This window comes from Schistocerca americana, chromosome 3, assembly GCF_021461395.2.
Source record: "Schistocerca americana isolate TAMUIC-IGC-003095 chromosome 3, iqSchAmer2.1, whole genome shotgun sequence".
Classification (NCBI taxonomy): Eukaryota; Metazoa; Arthropoda; class Insecta; order Orthoptera; family Acrididae; genus Schistocerca; species Schistocerca americana.
This window is the reverse complement of record NC_060121.1, coordinates 707,023,573-707,048,512: the sequence shown is the minus strand read 5'-3', so window position 1 is coordinate 707,048,512 and position 24,940 is coordinate 707,023,573. Positions and strand designations below refer to the sequence as shown.

General features: G+C 37.9%; 1 protein-coding gene across 1 annotated transcript in view; it reads left to right on the top strand.

Moving 5' to 3' along the window:
- The window catches only part of LOC124605329 (vacuolar protein sorting-associated protein 13D), a 552,708-nt gene that overhangs the window by 121,366 nt on the left and 406,402 nt on the right, over positions 1–24,940 (top strand). The window contains exon 16 of the mRNA XM_047136935.1: positions 1,344–1,559. Coding sequence (XP_046992891.1) covers positions 1,344–1,559 — 216 coding nt within the window. The remainder of the gene's footprint in view (positions 1–1,343; positions 1,560–24,940) is intronic.

Here is a 24,940-nt window from a genome sequence, read left to right as displayed (position 1 = left end):
CTGTAAGTGAGAGATTGTAACATGTTAAAGTTTTATTCTGCTCAGAGACTTGTAAAGACATGTAACTACAATGTTTTAAATGTTGTGGTATTAGCTTCTTGAAAATATTTCAATTTTGCCCATTCCTTATTTTCATTTTAGTGTTTTTTATTATACTTAATAAATAAGTTTTACTCTTGTTTCTTCAACCTTAATCCTCATTTCTCAGTGTGTTTTTTTAATATTTTACTATGTAATAGTTAATTATAAACAACCCAAAGCTCACATTTTGCTCACCTTTTTGTAGGAGGATATAAGGTTGACAGTTCAATTCAAAAGCTGATTGACTGATATTTTTCCTTTTCTGCTGGTAGTTTTTATATGTTAGTGCATTGTTGATATTTCTGTGTTTACTTCTTTTGAATTATTAGCTTGACTCTGTTATTTACAAAATAAAATATTGTACGTAAATATTTGATTGATGTGTTGCGAGCCTGCAACACCCCTCCTCCTCCCCCCCCCCCCCCCCACCCCAAGATAGTGAAATGTATTCTCTCTCTTTTGTGTGTGTGTGTGTGTGTGTGTGTGTGTGTGTGTGTGTGTGTGTGTGTGTGTGTGTGCATTCGCGCACTTGCGCATAGGTGTGGGCATGTGAGTGTGTGCTTGGTTGCACACTGTGCATCAATCAGCTGCAGGTAAGTAGCTATCTTTCCTATTTTTTCCCTCCACGGTATGGAATTTCTATTATAGTAATGGTTTAAGACATTGAATTCCGTTGAGAACAAGACCTAAAATCACTTACCTTGGTCCAAAAAGGGGTCCAATATTCAGGAACACGCATTTTCAATAAATTGCCAGCAACCTTTAAAAATATGGTTGAAGTATGGTTTGAACAGAGTTTAAAAAACTTTTAGATAGGCAACAGGCAACTCCTTATTTTCTGTAGATGAATATCTTAACAGGGACTGTTAGACAAGCTTAAGTAAAAATGTCTGTTCGGCTTCAGTTTTGACAGCACTTGATCACAACAGTCAAGATTAGATATTCTGTGTTTAATAAATTTAACAATGTTTCATTCTGACAGTGTATTAATTCTTTAAATATTAGCAGTTCCCATTTATGTAATGTATTCACATATTTTGACAATCTCTTGACATGTGATCGGGGTACTAAGTATTATATTCAAATGTTTTATGTTTCGTATGTTATACTTTCTGACATGTTTCACATCCATGAGAATCATCACATTTTTGGGTCTGTGGAGCAAAAAATGAATCTGGTCTTATCTAATGAATTGTATTGGTTTATATTTGAAAAGAACTTGAAAGCATATCAAAAATTAATCAAGTTCTTCTGGTTTACAGCTGCTTCACCTACGTATGGTGTGCCATCATCCCCACCTCATATCACTTCCCCACCACTACCTGCAAGGCCACCATCCATCACTATGGAGCCGTTGGATGCAGAAGCACTCATTACTGTTGAAATTCTGCTTGTTAGTGCCAGTTGTCCATCCAATGAAGGCAGTGGAGAAGCACTTCAAGTTGCTTCTATCCAGTTTAATAACCTGGATATAATAGGTAAGACAACTAAAAGGACTGTTAAGTTGAAAATGTTTATGCAGAAAAATATGTTAAAAGTATGTTTTCTTGTGACATTGGAAGATGGTAGCAGATTGACAAACACACAGAAAGGTCACAGAATTGGAAGGTCTTGGTAAAAAAGTGGGTGAAAGTTGATTGATGCAAACATTCATTGCCTGTTTCGTAACAGACTTTCAAGAAGTGAATACACAGATTTGGATTTATACTACTCCAAAATTTGAAATGAAAGGTCTGTTGAGACCAAGTGCAGCTTCACAGAACAGTACAAAATTCAATGTTCTTAAGTTTAAGTTTTCAGAATGCTCTCTACACAGCACTTGGCGATGGTATGGATATTCTGTGCATGTTGTGCAAATTCAATGAGGTAAAGAATATTAATTGTGCTGTTGAAAGCAGTGAAGATGATAGCTTGTCAAATGCAATTTTCATATCAGATTATTTACCTAATTTTTCACCTGTCTGTAATGTGCACTGTTTTACTACTTATCTCCGCAGAGTGGAAGGTGTATGATTATTTAATTTTCTCATTACTATAGAGTTTGATAACTCTACTTGTGGGCATGTGTTGTAATCTCACCTAACTTAGACATTATTATAGACTCTAACATCCACGTAGCTTAATGGCAAAAAAAACCACACAGATTTAATAATCAAGAGAAAAGCTGCCTGGTAGGAACTCATAGGAGGAATTCTGGGAAAATACCTGTAGTGTTGTAAGCATTATTAGTGGTTCCTTTTTGAGAATAGTTTGAGAAACTCTACATGTGAAATGGAATGATTTTCATATTTTTTTGAAGACATGCCTAAGCTGTGGGGAAGGGAAAATCAGAAGCTTGCTTGGTACTGTCTTGTTACATTTTCACAATCCTGTAAATATTTTCAAATGGAAGAAGCTTTTCATGGCTGTGATTCACAAACTTGTAAAATTTTTAAATGACATCGTGGTTGCCTTTGGCTGCTAAACTGTTCATTCATAAAATCCACTATTGGGTTTTGACCATGACGCCGTTACCCAGTGGAGTACTGACAAAATTGTGCTTCAGTGCATATCAAAACTTCAAAAAGTATTTGACATGTTGTTGTTGTTGTTGGGGTCTTCAGTCCAGAGACTGGTTTGATGCAGCTCTCCATGCTACTCTATCCTGTGCAAGCTTCTTCATCTCCCAGTACTTACTGCAACCTACATCCTTCTGAATCTGTTTGGTGTATTCATCTCTTGGTCTCCCTCTACGATTTTTACACTCCACACTACCCTCCAAAACTAAATTGGTGATCTCTTGATGCCTCAGAATATGCCCTTCTTCTAGTCAAGATGTGCCACAAATTTCTCTTCTCTCCAATTCTATTCAATACCTCCTCATTAGTAATGTGATCTACCAATCTAATCTTCAGCATTCTTCTGTAACACCACATTTTGAAAGCTTCTATTCTCTTCTTGTCTAAACTATTTATCGTCCACGTTTCATTTCCATACATGGCTAAACTCCATACAAATACTTTCAGAAACGACTTCCTGACACTTAAATCTATACTCGATGTTAACAAATTTCTCTTCTTCAGAAACACTTTGCTTGCCATTGCCAGTCTACATTTTATATCCTCTCTACTTTGACCATCATCAGTTATTTTGCTCCCCAAATAGAAAAACTCCTTTACTACTTTAAGTGTCTCATTTCCTAATCTAATTCCCACAGAATCACCCGATTTAATTCGACTACAGTCCATTATCCTCATTTTGCTTTTGTTGATGTTCATCTTATATCCTCCTTTTAAGACACTGTCCATTCCATTCAGCTGCTCTTCCAGGTCCTTTGCTGTCTCTGACAGAATTACAATGTCATCGGCGAACCTCAATGTTTTAATTTCTTCTCCATGGATTTTAATTCCTACTCCGAATTTTTCTTCTGTTTCCTTTACTGCTGGGTCAATATACAAATTGAATAACATCGGGGATAGGCTACAACCCTGTCTCACTCCCTTCCCAACCACTGCTTCCCTTTCATGCCCCTCGACTCTTATAACTGCCATCTAGTTTCTGTACAACTTGTAAATAGCCTTTCACTCCCTGTATTTTACCCCTGCCACATTCAGAATTTGAAAGAGATTATTCCAGTCAACATTGTCAAAAGCTTTCTCTAAGTCTACAAATGCGAGAAACGTAGGTTTCCCTTTCCTTAATCTATTTTCTAAGATAAGTTGTAGGGTCAGTTTTGCCTCATGTGTTCCAACATTTCTACGGAATCCAAACTGATCTTCCACGAGGTCGGCTTCTACCAGTTTCTCCATTCGTCTGTAAAGAATTTGTGTCATATTTTGCAGTTGTGGCTTATTAGACTGATAGTTCGGTAATTTTCACATCTGTCAACACCTGCTTTCTTTGGGATTGGAATTATTATATTCTTCTTGAAGCCTGAGGGTATTTCGCCTGTCTCATACCTCTTGCTCACCAGATGGTAGAGTTTTGTTAGGCCTGGCTCTCCAAAGGCTGTCAGTGTCTATCTTACCCCTAGTGATATGCGCCCTATACATCCTTACATTTGTCCTCCTCTAGCCATCCCTGCTTAGCCATTTTGCACTTCCGGTCCATCTTCATTTACTGCATTTTTATATTTTCTCCTTTCAGCAATTAAATTCAGTATCTCTTCTGTTACCCAAGGATTTCTACTAGCTCTCGTCTTTTTACCTACTTGAGCCTCTGCTACCTTCATTATTTCATCTCACAAAGCTACCCATTCTTCTTCTACTGTATTTCTTTCTTCCATTCTTGTCAATCATTCCCTAATACTCTCCCTGAAGCTCTCTACAACCTCTGGTTCTTTCAGTTTATCCAGGTCCCATCTCCTCAAATTTCTACCTTTTTGCAGTTTCTTCATTTTAATCTACAGTTCATAACCAATAGATTGTGGTCAGAGTCCACATCTGCCCCTGGAAGTGTCTTACAATTTAAAACCTGGTTCCTAAATCTCTGTCTTACCATTATATAATCTATCTGAGACCTTCCAGTATCACCAGGCTTCTTCCATGTATACAACCTCTTTTTATGATCCTTGAACCAAGTGTTAACTATGATTGCGTCATGCCCTGTGCAAAATTCTACCAGACGTCTTCCTCTTTCATTCCTTCCTCCCATTCCATATTCACCTACTACGTTTCCTTCTCTTAGTTTTCCTACTATCGAGTTCCAGTCACCCATGACTACTAAATTTTCGTCTCCCTTCTCTGTCTTTTATCTCATTATACATTTCATCACTATTTGATTTTGTATTTATAACCCTGTATTCACCTGACCAGAAGTCTTGTTCCTCCTGCTACCGAACTTTACTAATTCCCACTATATCTAACTTTAACCTATCCATTTCCATTTTTAAATTTTCTAACCTACCTGCCCGATTAAGGGATCTGACATTCCACGCTCCGATCCGTAGAACGCCAGTTTTCTTTCTCCTGATAACAACATCCTCCTGAGTAGTCCCCGCCCGGAGATCTGAATGGGGGACTATTTTACCTCCGGAATATTTTACCCAAGAGGACGCCATCATAATTTAATCATACAGTAAAGCTGCATGCCCTCGGGAAATATCACGGCTGTAGTTTCCCCTTGCTTTCAGCCGTTCGCAGTACCAGCACAGCAAGGCCGCTTTGGTTAGTGTTACAAGACCAGATCAGTCAATCATCCAGACTGTTGCCCCTGCAACTACTGAAAAGGCTGCTACCCCTCTTCAGGAATGTCACGTTTGTCTGGCCTCTCAACAGATACCCCTCCATTGTGGTTGCACCTACGGTACGGTTATCTGTATCACTGAGGCACGCAAGCCTCCTCACCAACGGCAAGGTCCATGGTTCATGGGGGGTTGACATGTATGTATGTTATCATTATTTCCATATGATGGGTATTTAACATTGTTACTATTAATACAATGAAAATGTTTAATGGTTTTACATGATTTGTGTAAAATATCACAACACTAAATAGGTAGCATGTGGATGTGATAATGAAATGTCAGATATTTTTTAAAGTTTTGACATACATTGATGCATAATTTCCACACAACATCACTTGATAATGGTCACATGGCCATAACTGAAATAGTGGATTTTGCGAACAAATAGTTTTACAGTTGAACATGACCAAATGGAAGAAATAGCCTTATCACTGTTTTGTGGATAAACAAGTAATATAATCAGTGAGAACAAGTCATGAATTGAAAGTTTTTGTTTGATACCTTGAAAGTTGCAAGAAAAATCTCAGAATACACGTACCAATGGAATAACGTCACGATGAAATGCTGTAAGCTGACTGCTACAGTGTTCCATGTAGGACTACCTGAGCACGTTCAAGGAATAGATGAAGTTAATTTAAAAATAATTTTGATTTTATTTGTTTGATCCAAAGAGCTGTTGACAAGAACTCTCTAATTTAGCTTGGAAATAAGAGCGGGAATTTGTTCTTAGCTGATAGCAGACGACATTTTACTAACTGCGAATAAATGTCTATTGATCTGTTGAGAATTATAAAGCCTCAGTTTCTTAAGTAGTAGTTGATAAATCCTTTGGCTTTGCACAGGTAGGACTAAGTATCTATGGCTGGATGACTTGTCTGACATAGCGGCAATAAAAACAAATGCTCTGTGTGAGGCAGTCTTTCTATTAGTTAAAATAGTATCAAAACCTCTACTGTAATTCCTGACATACAGACAGAAAGATGTGAGCACTTTAGTATAACACCACACACACACACACACACACACACACACACACACACACGAGGATTCATCTGAAAGCACAAAGTTTTCAGTCATATTTTTTGTGTCTGTCATGTATGCTGTCTCTGAAAAGAGGATTCTTATGAAAGCTAGCAAAGTTTTCAGTCATGTTTGTGTGCCTTTCGATGGTTCACTGCCTTTACTATTGAGTTTTTAGCTTTAGTCCTAAAATATTTACATTCTACTTTGTCTTTCTGTTACCATATTTAGATGTAACCAGATGCAACATGATTTATTTTACTGTGGCAGGAGCATCTTATAATCGAAGCAAGTGGTGTCCAACTGTTATGTTATGAATGGATGGTGTTTTCTTGTTGGAGAACTTACTTCTTTTGCGCACCCTTATTGTTCACATTATGAGAAGTGGTTTGCGACCAGCAAGGGGAGTCACAGTTTTATGCCATGGATTTCTAGCACAAATTCCTGACATACAGACAGAAAGATGTCATAATGCTAAAAATTTGGATGATAGTGAAAAACCAGTTAAACCGAGTGCTGTTTTAATGCCAGCCACAGAATTATAATGTACACATACAGATTGGGCAGTATGCACATAGGAACCTCCAGAAATATCTTCGTTCATACTTTTTACATTGAATGAAACCTTCAAGAACAAATATCATTGAGTTTCTAATGTGGCATTATTGGTAACAAATTGATTGGTCCACACATGCCAAAGAGATGGATAGATGAACTCCATGATGCCTCGGGTGTAAATTGGACATGTTAATTGTTCTTGGTTCTCATGAGAGGCATTGGGGCAAATTAGCTCCATTGAGCAAGCTGTAGCTCGTATGAAAAAATATATGTATATTGATAAAAGAAGAGAACTGTATTCTATATGTATCAGTGATAAAAATAGATTGAAATTGAGGTTGCAGTTATATACTTATCTACGAATTGGCAGACATTTCACAAAACATATTGAACATGCTCATGAGAAGTAGTCCAAGAGCAAGAAACATTATAACTGGTTACTGAACAGAAGACTGAAATTAAAGGAAGTTAACAAAGAAGAAATGAGAAATAAACAAAAGTAATATTTCACCAATAATAATCTCCAAATTGTAATATCCAAAAGAACAGTTGGAACCAGTGTAATTTGTTGAAGACTGATAATTATAACAGCAGTGGGTGGCAAGAATTATATCGCATTTGCTCCAGCAGTGTTTTGTCTAAGTTTTGCAATCAAAAATGCCACAACTGTCACTGATTGGCACTACTGCAAATTGTGCAGTTGCCGGGTCTCACTTCTAGGGGAGTAGACGCCACCACCACTATGATTGTCCTCGTGAGAGTGGATGTTGTTTTTCAACGTGCAATAATGGGCTGAGGCAGCTAACATTGCCACTTCGGAAGCTGACCAGACACACACGCTGACGGTGAGCAGACACCAAGTGATTGTAAAGGTGAACAAGGTCAGACAGAAATATCAGTGACTGTCTTTCTGAAACTTTATTAGTGAAAGGATAGCAAGATGGACCAAAAGTTGACTATTTCTTTGTAAAAACATTTAATAGCCTAAGTAAAATCAAACATGGGAATTAAGGATTTTGGTGAAATAAAAGAAAGGTAGGAGATTTAAACAATTTCAGTAAAGAATTAAACGGCAGGTATAAATTGAACTAAGTGTGTGATCTTAGAATGGACAATTTAAATAAAGAACTAAATAGAATAAAAGAAAAAATAGAGAAATTATCAGTTGTGTTTGAAGCTTCTAACCATCATAATATACAAACATCAATGAAAGTTTTGCATCACCCCATTTCCCAGAACTCCTGAAGACAGACGTTGACTGTGGATATTGTATCACAGGCGCAGTCCCTTTGACTGTTCAGAGATGTCACTAAATCCGCCCAAAGATGTAAACAACCATGCATGAGCAGTGCCTATTACACGGAGAGGGTGCGACAGCCGATCAGTTCCAGTCATTCCACCAGGAAGGAGGTACACGACTTGCGTTCAACCATGCCTAGATGGTCAGTACTGTGGTTCGATCGTGTCCACATTGTTACTTTGTGCCAGGAAGGGCTCTCAACAAGGAAAGTGTCCAGGCGTCTTGGAGTGAACCAAAGCAATGTTGTTTGGACATGGAGGAGATAGAGAGAGACAGGAACTGTCGATGATGTACCTCGCTCAGTCTGCCCAAGGGCTACTACTGCAGTGGTGACCACCACCTATGGATTATGGCTCAGAGGAACCCTGACAGCAATGCCACCATGTTGAATAATGCTTTTTGTGCAGCCACAGGACATCATGTTACGACTCAAACTGTGTGAAATAGTCTGCACGATGCGCAACTTCACTCCTGATGTCCATGGCGAGGTCCATCTTTGCAACCACAACAACATGCAGTGCAATACAGATGTGCCCAACAACATGCCGAATGGACCACTCAGGTTTGGCATAACATTCTCTTCACTGATGAATGTTGCATATGCCTTCAACCAGACAAATTTTGGAGACGTGTTTGGAGGCAACCTGGTCAGGCTGAATGCCTTAGACATACTGTCCAGCGAGTGTAGCAGCGTGGAGGTTCCCTCATGTTTTGGGGTGGCATTATGTGGGGCAGACGTACGCCGGTGGTGGTTGTGGAAGGCACCATAATGACTGTATGATAGGTCTAATACCATCCTCCGACCAATAGTACAACCATATCGACAGTGTATTGGTGAGCTATTCGTCTTCATAGGCAACGTGCACATCTTGTGAATGACTACCTTCAGGATAACAACATCGCTCGACTAGAGTGGCCAGCATGTTCTCCAGACATGGAACCTATTGAACATGCCTGGGATAGATTGAAAAGGGCTGTTTATAGATGACCTGACCCACCAGCTCCTTTGAGGAATCTATGCCGAATTGCCATTGAAGATGGGACAATCTGGACCATCAGTGCCTTGACGAACTTGTGGATAGTATGTATGCCATGACGAACACAGGCATACATCAATGCAAGGGGATGTGCTACTGGGTATTAGAAGTACCGGTGTGTACAGCAATCTGGACCACCACCTCTGAAGATCTCGCTGTATGGTGGTACAAAATGCAATGTGTGGTTTTCATGAGCAATAAAAAGGATGGAAATGAAGTTTATGTTGATCTCTCTTCCAATTTTCTGTACAGGGTCCAGAACTGTCTGAAGCGAGGTGACGCAAAACTTTTTTTTATGTGTTTGACGCAAAACTTTTTTTAATGTGTTTAGATAGGTTTGCTGATTTTAAATAGTAGTGTGACAAAACTTGACAAGCATCATCAGTTAAGTAATTCAAACTAATTTAGGAGAAGAGCTGATTAAAAATAACACATGCTTGAAAGTGGAATTTAACAATAATTTAGAAGTGCTTTGAACTGAAGTTGCTTGATTTGGAGGAGGGGACACCGAGGTCATCAGTCCCTGAATTGTGCAGGAAGTGTCATCTCATATAAATATGTAAAGAATATTACAGGACGAATGTTTCTTGGATGTAACAACTAAGTTAAGAGAAAACTAACAGTAATTCAAAACTTTAAAGAAGCAGGAGAGCTCTAATAGTCATTTGATTACTGAATTGAAAGAAATGTTCCGACAAAACTGTACTACGGAAGTGGAAACAGAATGGTCAGTGCTAGTAGATTTTACACACATAACAGAACGTACTGAGAGTAGGTTACAGGAAGTTACTAGGCAGATGGCATAGATCGCTAAACGCACACATTAAAAGTGCTGCGAGGACAATGGAGATAGAGATTGTAGAGTCCACACTACTGTTCTTTGAGAGAGAAATTAAAGAAATCTGAAAACAAGAGAGAATGAAAAGGAAGTATTGTTCACTCGCCAGGAATAAATGAGAGATGGAAGGAATTTTGTCTAGGAAGTGGAAGTCATCTATCCAACAAGTTTCTGTGTTTCAAGCCCGAAAGGGAAATACATCTTACAGGCTTTATACGAACATTAGAAGATGCTTTTACACAAACATAGAATGATAGAAAGAAAATTAGATTCATAAGAGGTTATTGGATGGTCAGAACTGGAGAATGTGCAGTCCTTAATGTGAAGGACTTCCAGAATTGTAAAGGTTTTGGGAGACAATGTAAAGAGAAATATTTGTTTGAGGGAGAACAGCAGAAACAAACCCTAGAATTACAACCATATTACCTTAATGGGGTGGATTCTGAAAGTATTTTGAATGCCACCTAACAGGGGTAAAGTTCTTAGATGAAACAATGTGTTAGAGTCATCTAATGAAAGGATTAATCAGTAGGATGCCCACGTAATGAACTGAGAAAATGATTGGGCTGTAGTGGACAAGAGTCAGGTCACCTCAGTTTTAACTTATTTGGAACAGTTGGATATCCTTAATAAAGCACATGAAGAAATGTCGGGGAAAGACTGCTCGGAATTCACAAGGGGGGACTAAACCTCCCCAGATAGTGACAATATACAAAGATAGATAGTTGTTACTGTAAAGCAAAGGAACAAAAAAACCAAACCTGCCATACATAGTGTTCAAATATAAAGGGAGAAAAATAACTGGATACAGGTATAGTGAAGAGGAAATAACCTCAAACAGAATGATTGAAATTGAAGATACCATAAACTCTTTGGATACTAAGGAAGTAAAACAGATCATGAGGCATACTGGAGAAATGCAAACAGCAATAAGTGTCACAAGGGCTGCCAGTTGTAGATCATAATGAGTAAACCTATTTTTGTATTTTTATAAACTGTACAGGTTTCAGTTTTGAGTTAAAGGGAAGATGTTTATAACCTTTGCATGCCTTTACCTGCAGATTCTTTGTTATCATTCGTGTAACACAACATTAATGCACTAACTTTGTGTGTCTCTGGTATTAATCAAACTAGACCCTTATCTGCTAATCATGCTAAGGTTTTTCCATGTGATGGGAGAGTAAAGAGAAAATGCTTTGTAGGACAAGTAGTCATGGTGTACATATTTGCACTTTTCTCGGGAATCCGCTCTTCGGTATGGAAGTATCTAGAACTACTCAAGAAAGAGTGTTCCCTGCTCAATGTGGAATGTAGTTTTGATATTTTATCCTGGTAGCAACCAAAGGGCTGACACCCAAAAGAATAAGGTGTGATACGACCTCCCAAGTTCCTGAGAGGATACTGAGAGTATTTTCCAAAATAATTAACAAAAAACATGCTAAACTACACCTAAAGCTTAGGGTATGAGGACTTTCCATTACTGGTCCAGCCCAGAATGTTTAAATCTTGAACTAGCATTGTGAAGGAGCACAGCAAACTGTGTATTGTTGAAAAATGAATCGAAGCTGTATCTTGCTCATCTCAAATGATGAGTGACTTAAATTACTAATGGAAATACATATTTTAGCTATTTCCGTTGGAGGATGAACACACCTGGTCAGACAGTTATTAAGTAAATGAAAGGATCTACTTCCTTTTCAAGCTAGTCTATAGATATGTGATGGTAGATATGTTCTATGTGAAGGTGACACAGCATAAACAACATTGGGTGACAGTTCCACTCAGTATAACTTTTTTTAATTAATGAGGAATCAGCTAGAAGTTTACCTATTACAATTGCTAACAAAGATTAAGTTGATAGAACAGTAGCTGAAAAAATGTTTTTTTTTCAACAAGCAAGCACAACTTGCACAAGCATTGTGCATGACTGCCATCTCTGGCAGCTCAGACCAGAATGCGACTGTCATGTAGAATGGAAGCAGCAATCTGGAGGGAGCATGGAGGGGGAAGGGATAGTAAGGTATGGGTGGGAGGGAGAGAAGAGCACTGTCTGGTAGAATGTGGAAGGACTAGGCTGCCAACAGGTGCAGCACCGTGAGGCTGTGGGACAGGGAGTGGGGGGAGTTACAAAGGAGAGGAGAAGGAAAGGAGGAAGATGGGCAGGTGCATTGGCAGAGGATGGCACACACAGAGGGTGGGAGATGAGAATAGGGAGGAAGTGATAGGACAGAGGGGATGGGAACTTAGGGTGGGATATAAGAATAGGGAGGAGATGTAGGACAGAGGGAGTAGGAACTGTTGGGTGGAGGGTTATGGGGAACAGTAGGTTACTGTAGGTTGAGGCTGGTTAATTTCGGGAATGGAGAATGTTTTGAAGGATAACTCCCATCTGAGCAGTTCAGAAAAGCTGGTGGTGGACGGCAGAATCCAGATAGCTCGAGTATTGAAGCAGCATGTTATGTTCAACTGCATGTTGTGCCACAGGGTGGTTTACTTTGCTTTTGGCCACAGTTTGGCAGTGGACGTTCATCCTGGTATACTGCTGATTGGTAATTATACCAATATCAAAGGATGTGCAAGGACTGCAGCATAGCAGGTATATACACGCTACTTTCACAGGTGGTCCAGCCCGTGATGGGGTAGGATGAGACTGTGACAGCACTGGAATAGGAAGTGCTGGGTGAATTGATGATCAGGTCTTGCATCTGTGTTTTCCATAGGGGTATGATACCTGTGGCAAGGGGTTGAGATTGGGACTTAGTGTGGTGTAGGGCTGGATTAGGTTGTTGTGAAGGTTGAATGGGTGATAGAACAGCACTTTAGGAAGGGTGGAAAGGATCTCGGGTAGGATGTCCCTCATTTTAGGGCATGATGATAAGTGATCAAAACCCTGGCAAAGGATGTGGTTCAGTTTTTCCAGTGCGGGATGGTATTGGGTGATGAAGAGGGCTCCTTTGTAACTTGTTTTTGGTATTGGCAGGAGGACTTTGGGGGGGGGGGGGGGGCAGGGGGAACGTTTGAGGGGAAATGGCATAGGAGATCTGTATGCAGACAAAGTCTTCCGTGCTCCTCTTGTTTTTCGGTACCCTTTGCCCCACACCCCCACTCCTTCTTTACCCTTTCCACCTTCCTGTCCCACAGCTTCCTGACCCTGTGTTTGTTGGCATTCTAGCCCCTGCACACTCCACCAGACAGTGCTCCTCTCTACCTCCCATCCATACCCTGCTATCCCTTTCCCTACCTCGCCCCCTTCAGATTGCTGCTTCTGTTGTATGTGACAGTTGCATTCCAGTCTGAGCTGCTGAAGATGGCGGGCAGGCATGCAGGAGGTTGCTTGCTTGTGTGAATGAATGTGTTTGTGTATTTCCTTTCCTGACAAAGGCATTGGCTGGAAGCTAGTATGTAAGTGTTTTTTTACTCCTGTCTGCAACTTAACATGTCATTTTCATGGTAAGTAGCAATCTATGTTTTACTTATGTTGTTGATATTCCAACTTGGAGTTTCCATTGTTTGATTTTATTCAATACAAATAGTTACGTATGTTAACCATGTAATGCGGAAATAGTGGACGGGAGTGAGTAGATAACATTTTGTATTGGAACCTATGTCCGGAAATGTGCAGTTTCCATGCTACAACCATTTGAAAACATATTGGTAATATGAATACTTAATTGATTAGACATGCCCCAGTGCATCACATGTTTTCAGTTCCACTTATTAATAGCCAAAGAAATTGCTCATGAATTTGTTGACGGGTTCTCTTCAGTGTGATGCAGTTCAACCTTGCCCAGCTGGGGTGTGCTGCATTTCCTCGGAGCATCACAGTCACTCCTGCTTACATTGAAGGTAGCTTTCTCAAAGCTGTCGAGTGATTGTGGTGAAAAGGGAATGCAGTGGAGTCGGATGTTGTGGAGAACGGTCTTGATAAAGGCAATGAGCAGCTTTTCCATTACCATGAGCTTTACCATTCAGAAGGATCATGTTAGTGTATTCTGCAAGTGTGTACACTCAGACATGTGAGTAAGTCTTGAAACAGATCAAAGACATAGAATATATGTCAAATGACATCAGCTGACCCGACATGACGACCCCCACCATTACTATCCTGTTGCATACCTACCTGTCAAACATTTTTTCGGCCATGGGTTCCTGTTCAAAATATTAGGTACTCTCTTCTATTTACAAGTCACAGAAATTTCTAATGAAAATATCCAAATACCCTGAGTAAAGGAGAGACAATAGCTGCACGACACTCTAATCTCTTAAGTTATATTGCTACATTGACTGGAGAACTTAACTAGTTATGGACAGTGTTGCTTACGAGTTATCCGAATCATAAAATATAAGGGTAACTCTTTTGTATGTGAAAATGACTGTACAAATATAAAACACTGAATTGAAGAACAAAAACAGACAACTATCATCATCGAAGGTAGTGTCAAAATCATGTTCCAGAATGTGATGCAGGCCTCACATGTCCTGTGCATGGAAGGTCTGTGCTGGAAAATACTGAGTGTGTTCCAGGCTTCCTCATTAGCTGCCATGATGCATGCAACAAGCTCCAAAGTGGTGTTAATGAGGGTTGTGTACACCAGTGTCTTGAGGTATTCCAAGGAAATGGTCAAGGCTGGTGAGGTCAGGCGATCTTGCTGGTCAGGGCACAGTACTACATTGTCAAATTCAGTGTTGACAATACATTGCATTCATGTGGCAATGCACATGAAGACTGTAATGTGGGAGGCCCCCATCATTCTGAAACCATATGACAGAACGCATTGCAGAGGCTGTGTGTGTGTTGTCCAATAGCTACAGCGATACTTGCTAAATAAGGGTGAGATAGGTTGCACCTGTCAAATGGTGGCGCAAGAAGTGCAGCCCGACGAGGTGGTAGCCGACAACACTAGCCCATACACTAACTGAAAACTGTCCCTGGGCTGTATGGGTTCTTGTTGCATGTGGGTTCTCCTCTAACTGCACTGGGTGTTTTGTGGGTTAAACATTCCCTCCAGCATGAAAGTTGCCTCATCAGTAAACAAAATGGTGGCTGCAGTGGCGGATTTTAAAATTTCGAGCCCCTAGGCACACCATATTATATGCCCCCCCACCCCCCAAAAAGCGCATTTTAAATAATAACTATTACCCGACTACTTCACATTTGCCGTTTTGTGTGGGAGTGCTGTGAGCTGTTTCTGTACTTTGCTATTTGTTCTTATGAAGAATATGCCAGCGGTCTAGTCATGCTCAGTCAAAATATAATATGGTTCCTGAAGTGTACTTGGTGTACGGCAGTGGATAAAACAAACTTAAAACTGCATTGTGTTAACACATTCCTCTGTTAAAAGGCAACAGAAACAAACACAAGGAAAGTAACTTTTCTTTTATGGCCTAAAAATTCAGCAGAGCACGTAGGAGACAACGGATTTTTATTATACATTCGCTTTTAATGTGTACTTTTATATGAAACTCTTGAAAGTGAAAATAAAAAAAAGTTGTATTATAATCTAAAAATTGAAGCGAATGTGTCATACATTAGAAATAAATACATACTTTTACAGAGATGTGTTCAAAATTAAAATTAAACTGTTGTTTTATAATCTAATAACTTGAATGTGTAGCAGATAAAAAACAACATGTTTGGTATTAATACGTGAATCTGCAGGAAAGCATAAGAAATGAAAATGAAATAGAGATTTTGGTGCACTAACTAATAACTAAATACAGACGAACAAACACATAATTTTACAGACTAGTGTGGAAAAATCAAATTTGTTTTATAAACTGATAGCTAACTTGTAAAGCATTAGGATCTGTGTAGCTAGATGCTGCATAATAAGTGTACACAATACCTTTAATCCATGTAAGGGCTGAACAGTTTTGTACTGCAGCTACTGCTCTCACCATAGCTTTTTCTAACGGTATTAGCAAAGCTTTTATATATTTATCAACAGAACTGAACTTCATTTTTTATTAACACTTTATCAGCTAAGCCTACTCTCCAATAACGTATATTTCTGCTATAACTATACATTTCATCATATGCCAAGAATATGCATCAGTTGTAATATACTACAGTATCAGTATGACACGACAGTACAGTGCTGAGTGGCCTCGGTCATTTAGGTATTGTTTAGTATTGCCGGGTGCCTTCGGTCATGTCTGCACGTAAACGAGGTTTAGTTCTTTGTTCTGTAAAATAAACAAGTAATACGTAGTTTGTAAATCCAATGAATGTGCTCTAAATTATAATAAAAATCACATTATAATCTTAAATTTTTAAAACTAATATGAATAATAAATAAACTCACCAGTCAGCAAAGTTTGCATCTGGCTTTGGTGGCAGAAAACTCGTTCATCATATCTTCATACATCAGATGGTTATCAATTAGGAGGTTAGCTTCGTGAAGAATGGACAAGACATTCAATCTCTCCTCACACAACATACAGCGTAGGTATGATTTCAGTCTTTTAAAAGCTGAAAACGAATGCTCTGCTGAACAATTTGTAAGTGCCCTACATAGAAATATTCTAAGAGCAATGTAAACATTTGGAACCACGGGCTGTGACCTCTCTTTTTTTAAAATTTTGCTCATTTCAACTGGTATATCACTAATATCAGAAGTTTCAAGAGTTCCGTGGAATGTACACACTCACTAGGGAAGGAAGGCTCTAAATCTGTGTCATATGATGTTTGGAGTTTTGCTGCACATTCAGCAATATCGTCAGGTGAACTGTTCTTAAGGTTACTGGAAACTGTGAAGGAGTCCAGCAGTGTTCAGTATGTTTCCTTCATACTTGCTAATTTGGCGTACCAGTTGTCGAGTACTGGGAGAAATGTTTCGACTCTAAATTTTTCCCTTCCAGTCAGAAAAACTTCTTCAGAGTCCACTTCTTTGTCATCATGAAGTTTGTATTTTCTTAATTTTTTTATAGATGCACTCATAGTCTATATCAGTCACAATCTCCATGGATTTATTTTCGTAATAGTCGAACATGCCACGAATAGATGCAACAAATCCTAAAAGTGATTCATATAATTCATGCACTATTTTAGTATCAATATTTACCCTTTGCAATTTCAGATTTACACTATTACGTCTCTGGAGTATGTCCTTCCAAACTGTCATCATGAATACTGTATCTAGTCTGCTGAGTTGATTCAATAATGCTGAAGCCTCATTTCGCCCAGTTGGTTTTTCAAACGTACTATTGGCAATATGTGTGAGGGCATTGATAATGCCCTCCCAGTCTTCATATAGCCTTACACACACTTCCTCTCTCGCAGACCAGCGTGTTTTTGATAAACTTTTTACCGTTTTGCTTCCTGGTTTCATGAAAGAAAGAAGTTTATCCCAGCACTGTGCAGTAGCAGAGAAAAAATTACAAAGGTTTTGCACTACATTGAAAAATGAACAAGCTTCCCAACAACAGTTTGCAACACTAGTGCCGACCAAATTCAAAGAATGTGCTGTACAAGGCACATAATGCACTTTCAGGTTTCATTCTTTAATGTGTGCCTGCAAACCAATGTAGGTTCCTGACTTTGCTTGTGTTGTCATATAACTGGCCTCCACAGTAAGTAATATCAATGGAATTTGTGGACAGGATTTTTAGTATGGCCTCAGCTAAGTTTTCGGACTTGTGTCCTGGGTTTGGTGAAAACAGAAGGAAACATTCAACAGGTCCACCATTCTCGTTCACATATCTTAATATGAAAGATAATTGATCAATATGTGAAATGTCCACATTAGAATCTACTATTGTAGATAAATATTTGGCCTATTTTATTTCACTTATTATAATTATTTTTATTCATTCAGAAAGAAGTTCTATTATTTCATCACTGATTGTTGAAGAAAGCTAACTTATATGTCCTTGCCCTGGGTTTCCGTATTGTTCAATCTGCTCTGCGAGAGAAGGATCAAACTTGGCTCAAAGCTCAAAAGGCATCATAAATTGATCATTATGTAATGAATGGAATCTTTCAATGTGTCCATGTAGGTAAAGTCCATGACTTCTTAGCTTCTTCACTACTGCAAACACTCTTTTCAGCACCCTACGCCAGTACATTTTTTCTGCCTCAACATATGACTCGAAATGGTTGTCTATTGTTCCAAGTGACTTTTTTCTTGTTGAGAGTGATAACTCAGAATTTTTGTGTTCAAGTTAATTATCATGATGAAATAAAATGTTATAAATATTTTTCCAATCTGCAATATCATTAGTACCAATTGCAGCCTTACCTCTGAACAATTTACATGTTGATGGTGCCCAAAAAACAGCACCGGTCCTACAGGAGTATACTAGAAAAATCACACAAATTCGATTCACCATTTAAAAGTTTTCAGTAAAATACCTTTTTGTTAAAATTTCTTGTTTTATCACCTATTGATCTTCTTTAATTAGAAAAATCACCATTTCAATTTTGATTAATGCCACATTGTAAGAGAATGTCGATTGTTGATTCATTGACACACCATTCAGCAGGTTCATCACTAATGAGGGTATTACTTTTTGTAATGCCTGACTCGACACTTAATTTTTCGTGAAACTCGAAATCGGGAACAATTTGCTTTTCTTAATTTTTAACTTTTGTTTTGTCTTTATTTACTTGTTTTACAACAGCTGCAGTGCCAGAAACATCATCCATACTACTTGAACTCGAAATTGAACCAGCAACATTTTTTGCGAAAAATTTATCTTCTCTACCAATTGTTTTTAGAACATTGGCTTCTTGTTCTCGCCTTTCCTTCGATAATTTCCGAAATGCTGCCACACTTCATTTTGCTTTTTTCACTGTTATTCGTTTTATGGCACTTACAACCAACAGTCAAAACAAAAGGAAAAAATTGTAAAAGGAAGGAAAGAAAGAAAGACTGTATCCAGTTCCAGTCATACTACACTGCACATGAGCATGAAGCTTTTTACTTTAAACATGGCACACAAGCACAAAGATTTTTCCTTTAAACTGACCAACTCGGATTACTTAACATAACTGTGGTATGAAAGAATGACAATGCAGAATAATTTAATTTCATTGTCACCTGTTTCTCTGTTGTCAGTTAATAGTAGAAGCATACCTTCTGGCTGGAATTCGTCTCGTAAAGAAAACGAGACAGTCCCTTTTTAGGCTTCCATTTCCTGCATCATCAGAATTTTAGCTGGGATGCAAATATGTTCGGAATATTCTTGACACTGTCTTTCTAATTTAAAAATCAAATATGTTTTGCAATTTCAATAGTGGCAGGGGGAATAAAATGTAATATATAATGGAAATTTTTGCTCAAATAATTAAAAGGGAAATTTTGAAAGAATAATTGAAAGAAATTGCAAGGTACACATATCCTGAAAGATCTTTAACTGGCATTATTATCAACAGTCCCGCAATATTCAATACATAAATTCAGCATTTACATTTGTGTACTTCTTTTTCATGTTACAACCATTGTGCGTAGAGATTTGTATGACAATACTGGTTCCGGATCGTCCCTCTTCTTCTGCTCATGCAAATTATTCTTGTGTGCTTCGATCCTCTTGATGCAGGGTTCTTGGTGTGTCACAGAGAGATGAAGAGATGGGTTTGGTCGTCGTGAGTGTACGAATAGACTTTGCTATCTTGATAATTTTCTGTAACCCCTTTTTAATGTATAGCTGGAATACACATTTTTTAACAATATTACCTTGGCAGAACTAGTCATATTGCCGTTCAGTTGAAGAGCATGTATCTACTTGTTTTGTTTGTGACCAAATAGTATTGCTGGTACAAAATAACATTTTATTTTATTTATATGTATCTTATACATATAAAAAAAAGAACAAGAGGAAGGAAATAATAATAATAATAATAATAATAATAATAATTATGGAGGCCCGGGAAAAGAATAGGCCTCCGGTATGTTCTGCCAGTCGTAAAAGGCGATGAAAAGAACAAACCACTAATAGGGCTAACCCCCCTTTTAGTGTGATTAGTTGGTTCAGGACAGAATTAAAGAAGCCTCGGACAAGCGCCGTCATGGTCAAGGACGACGCTTGAACCCTATGCCCGCCCACAATGGTAACGACACTGCTAGTCAACTGGAAAATGATTTAAATCCAAATAGAGGTGTTTTGCAGGATATGCTTCCTGCAACCACCCTAGAAGGAAAACAAAGACAGAGGATGAGATGGTCAGATGAAGTTAATCGACACCTCATGTTCTGTTATTACCAAGCAACAAACCTAGGAAGCAACACAACTGGATACAGATCACAAGTATACTCAACATTTATTACCAGATACCCAGAATTAAAATTTTTAACAGAACAACGACTAGCTGATCAGATCCGTGTAATAATAAAAAATAACAGGATACCCCAGTCAGAATTGGAAAACGTCAAACAACAGGTACAACAAATACTGGAACAAAATAATGTGCAATCAGAAGAAGAAGAAGACAATACAGTAATGGACTCAAACATCCCAGAGCAAACAAACAAAGGACAACACGCATCAATTAAACAATCAGAGGAAAACGAAATGTTAAGACAGCCACCAGAACAAGCACAAATAGAACACGAAGTGACACACATGTTAGATATAGAAGAAAAATTTCAGCTGACAAATACAGAATACAAAGACACAAATACAGACATTAGACCATTCTTGCATAGACCGCCAAATAACCCACAAGTCGAAACAACAATAAAAACTATCAACACAACCATACACAACAAAATAAATGAAAACACAACTATGGAAGAGTTACAACTACTGGTTTATATAGGAGCACTCACTAAACTAAATATACACACTAGGCAGAGATCAGAACCAACCAACACACAGAAGAAACCCACAAAACCAGCATGGCAACACAGGCTACAGATCAGAATAGAAAAACTGAGAAAAGACATCGGACAGCTAACACAATTTATAAGAAATGAAATGTCAGAAAGAAAAAACAAAAAAAGGTTAGGTAAAGTCTCACAACAAGAAGCGATAGAGCAATTAGATGAAAAGAAGCAGAAATTACAAGCGTTGGGCAAACAACTTAGAAGATACAAAAAAAAGTGAAAATAGAAGGAAACAAAACCAATCATTCAACACAAACCAAAAGAAATTTTACCAGACAATAGATAACACACACATTAAAATAGACAATCCACCAAACATAACAGACATGGAACACTTCTGGAGCAACATATGGTCAAACCCGGTACAACATAACAGGCATGCACGGTGGATACAGGCAGAAACAGACACATACAAGATGATACCACAAATGCCTGAAGTGATAATTTTGCAACATGAAGTCACCCAAGCAATTAATTCTACTCACAATTGGAAAGCCCCTGGAAAAGATAAAATAGCAAATTTCTGGCTAAAGAAGTTCACCTCAACACATTCACATTTAACTAAATTATTTAACAGTTACATTGCAGACCCATACACATTCCCTGATACACTTACACATGGAATAACTTATCTGAAACCTAAAGATCAAGCAGACACAGCAAACCCAGCTAAATATCGCCCCATAACATGCCTACCAACAATATACAAAATATTAACTTCAGTCATTACACAGAAATTAATGACACATACAACACAGAACAAAATTATAAATGAAGAACAAAAAGGCTGTTGCAAAGGAGCACGAGGATGTAAAGAGCAACTGATAATAGATGCAGAGGTGACATATCAAGCTAAAACTAAACAAAGGTCGCTACACTATGCATACATTGATTACCAAAAAGCTTTTGATAGTGTACCCCACTCATGGTTACTACAAATATTGGAAATATACAAAGTAGATCCTAAATTGATACAGTTCCTAAACATAGTAATGAAAAACTGGAAAACCACACTTAATATCCAAACAAATTCAAATAATATCACATCACAGCCAATACAGATTAAGCGTGTAATATAACAAGGAGACTCATTAAGTCCTTTCTGGTTCTGCCTTGCTCTGAACCCACTATCCAACATGCTAAATAATACAAATTATGGATACAATATTACTGGAACATACCCACACAAAATCACACATTTGCTATACATGGATGATCTAAAACTACTGGCAGCAACAAATCAACAACTCAACCAATTACTAAAGATAACAGAAGTATTCAGCAATGATATAAATATGGATTTTGGAACAGACAAATGTGAGAAAAATAGCATAGTCAAGGAAAAACACACTAAACAAGAAGATTACATATTGGATGACCACAGCGACTGGATAGAAGCGATGGAAAAAACAGATACCTATAAATATCTAGGATACAGACAAAAAATAGGAATAGATAATACAAATATTAAAGAAGAACTAAAAGAAAAATATAGACAAAGACTAACAAAAATACTGAAAACAGAATTGATAGCAAGAAACAAGACAAAAGCTATAAATACTTATGCTATACCAATATTGACCTACTCATTTGGAGTAGTGAAATGGAGTAACACAGACCTAGAAGCACTCAATACACTTACACGATCACAATGCCACAAATATAGAATACATCACATACATTAAGCAACAGAAAGATTCACATTAAGCAGAAAGGATGGAGGAAGGGGATTTATCGATATAAAAAACCTGCATTATGGACAGGTAGACAATTTAAGAAAATTCGTTCTAGAACGAGCAGAAACTAGCAAAATACACAAGGCAATCACTCATATAAATACATCGGCTACACCACTGCAATTTCATAACCAGTTCTACAACCCTTTAGATCACATAACATCAACAGATATGAAGAATTAAATTGGAAAAAGAAAACACTACATGGCAAGCACCCGTATCATCTAACACAGCCACACATCGATCAAGATGCATCCAACACATGCCTAAGAAAAGGCAATATATACAGTGAGACGGAAGGATTCATGATACCCAATACAACAGATATACAAAGAAAACAGGAGAAAAAATTGAAAAATACGTCCAACTGGCTGAGGAAGTCAATGACATGTGGCATCAGGATAAAGTTGACATCATACAAATTATATTATCAACTACAGGAGTCATACCACACAATATCCACCAGTACATCAATGCAATACAGCTACATCCAAACTTATATATACAACTACAGAAATCCGTAATTATTGATACATGTTCAATTACTCGAAAGTTCCTAAATGCAATATAACATATACTGTACAGTTAAAAGAAAGTCACGCTTGATCAAGGTCTGCGTCACTTTCCATTTTTGATCAGACATAACGTCTGAGAAAAGAAAGAAATAATAATAATATGATTCTTCACAATTGCTCCCCATTGTGCACTGACGTCATACGGAGGTGCACAGTGTCTGAGCTTATTTCTCTTTTTATGGGTTGATAACTCTGGCCAGTATGGGCATAGCCCCTATTTTTTGGCCATTTGAGTTACCCTATATGGTTACCAATTTATATAGGCATGTCAGCTCCCTTAACACATACATACATAAGTTTTCCTTCATAAAAAAAGTGTTTGCTGTAACCACATAGTCCTATTATTGTTAGTCAGTATCTGCCCATTGTTTAGCTTGCGAAGCATGCGCGTGCAGCTTAACGTCCACTAATGTTCCTGCTCGCTTTCAAGTCAGAGTGCCCACGTCGTGCATCCACATAGTCTTCACTGCACAAATTTGTGGAGCTTGTGTCCATCGGCATGATCCCTTGTGAAATCTTTGATGTGGTGACAACTGATTTCCATTATCAGCGGCCTGAAGAATGTATTTTACCCTGTTGTTCACACTTATTCAGTGGGGACACCAGTCGTACATCCGACATCCACCAACAAGGCATGTTTCTTGCCACTTCTACAACGTTTTCAAGCACACAAAATTCATGTTACACAAAGTATTGTCATTTTTAGCTCATAACACGCACACCCACATGTCTCACATGCACACTTGACACTTTGCAGGCAGGTTTCATACATTTTTGCGCTTTATTTTTGAGTGTCTTTCATACCGTTGCATTACACAAAATTTCTGTAGTGTCCTTTCCACATACTATACACATGACAAAAAAAATAAAAATACAGTTACAAAAATAAACTTATCCTATTCATTTGCTGATATGCCTTTATTGTTGCTTATATACATTACAGTCTGATTGTCATTTTGTTTAGTGCAATTTGTTAAATTATAATTTCGTTACATTGTTAAATTTCAATTATATGAGTACACTTTTTACTCTTGTTTTTGTTTTTACATTCTTTACATAACATTCATGCAGTAACATATTCTTTTTTCCTTTATGGCATAAATTGATATACATTTCATTTCAATTTTCAGTGACCTCTTGTAAACCTGACGGTACCAATCGTTTTGAATACTTACTCAGTATTTAAAGTGCACCTCAGCATTTACTTGTTATGTTCATTGTATAAAGGATAACCGTTTCGTATGCTGAGGTATACAGAGTTGTCATCAGTAGTATATGTTATGTGAAATGAGCATAAAGTAGTGTTTATATAAGTATCAAACGTGTATAAAAATTTCAATGTAAATCAGGTGTTTGACGCTCTCGTGAGTAGTCGACACTCACGTTAGTTAGGCTTAGACCCCTTGATAGTTTGGTAGTGCTCCACCTTACTTCAGCATCGTGTACTGCAACTTTATTCCTGTACACATATTTTCACACTGTCACATTCATACATATCATAAACTTACAACTATATTTACTTGCGGTGTGGTCATTTCTTATGTTTATGTGGTACTTAACACTCTACAAGCATTTATCTTTCTTCACTTGAGGACATGTCAATTCAGTGTTCCCTGGAAGAAAAAACTTAATACTAACTTAAACTAAATCTTCTTAGATAAGTGTACAGTGGCTTGATGGTCACTAATACCTCTTTCATATATGCGTATTTACACATATTACATATAAGAAAAAAATTTTTTTCG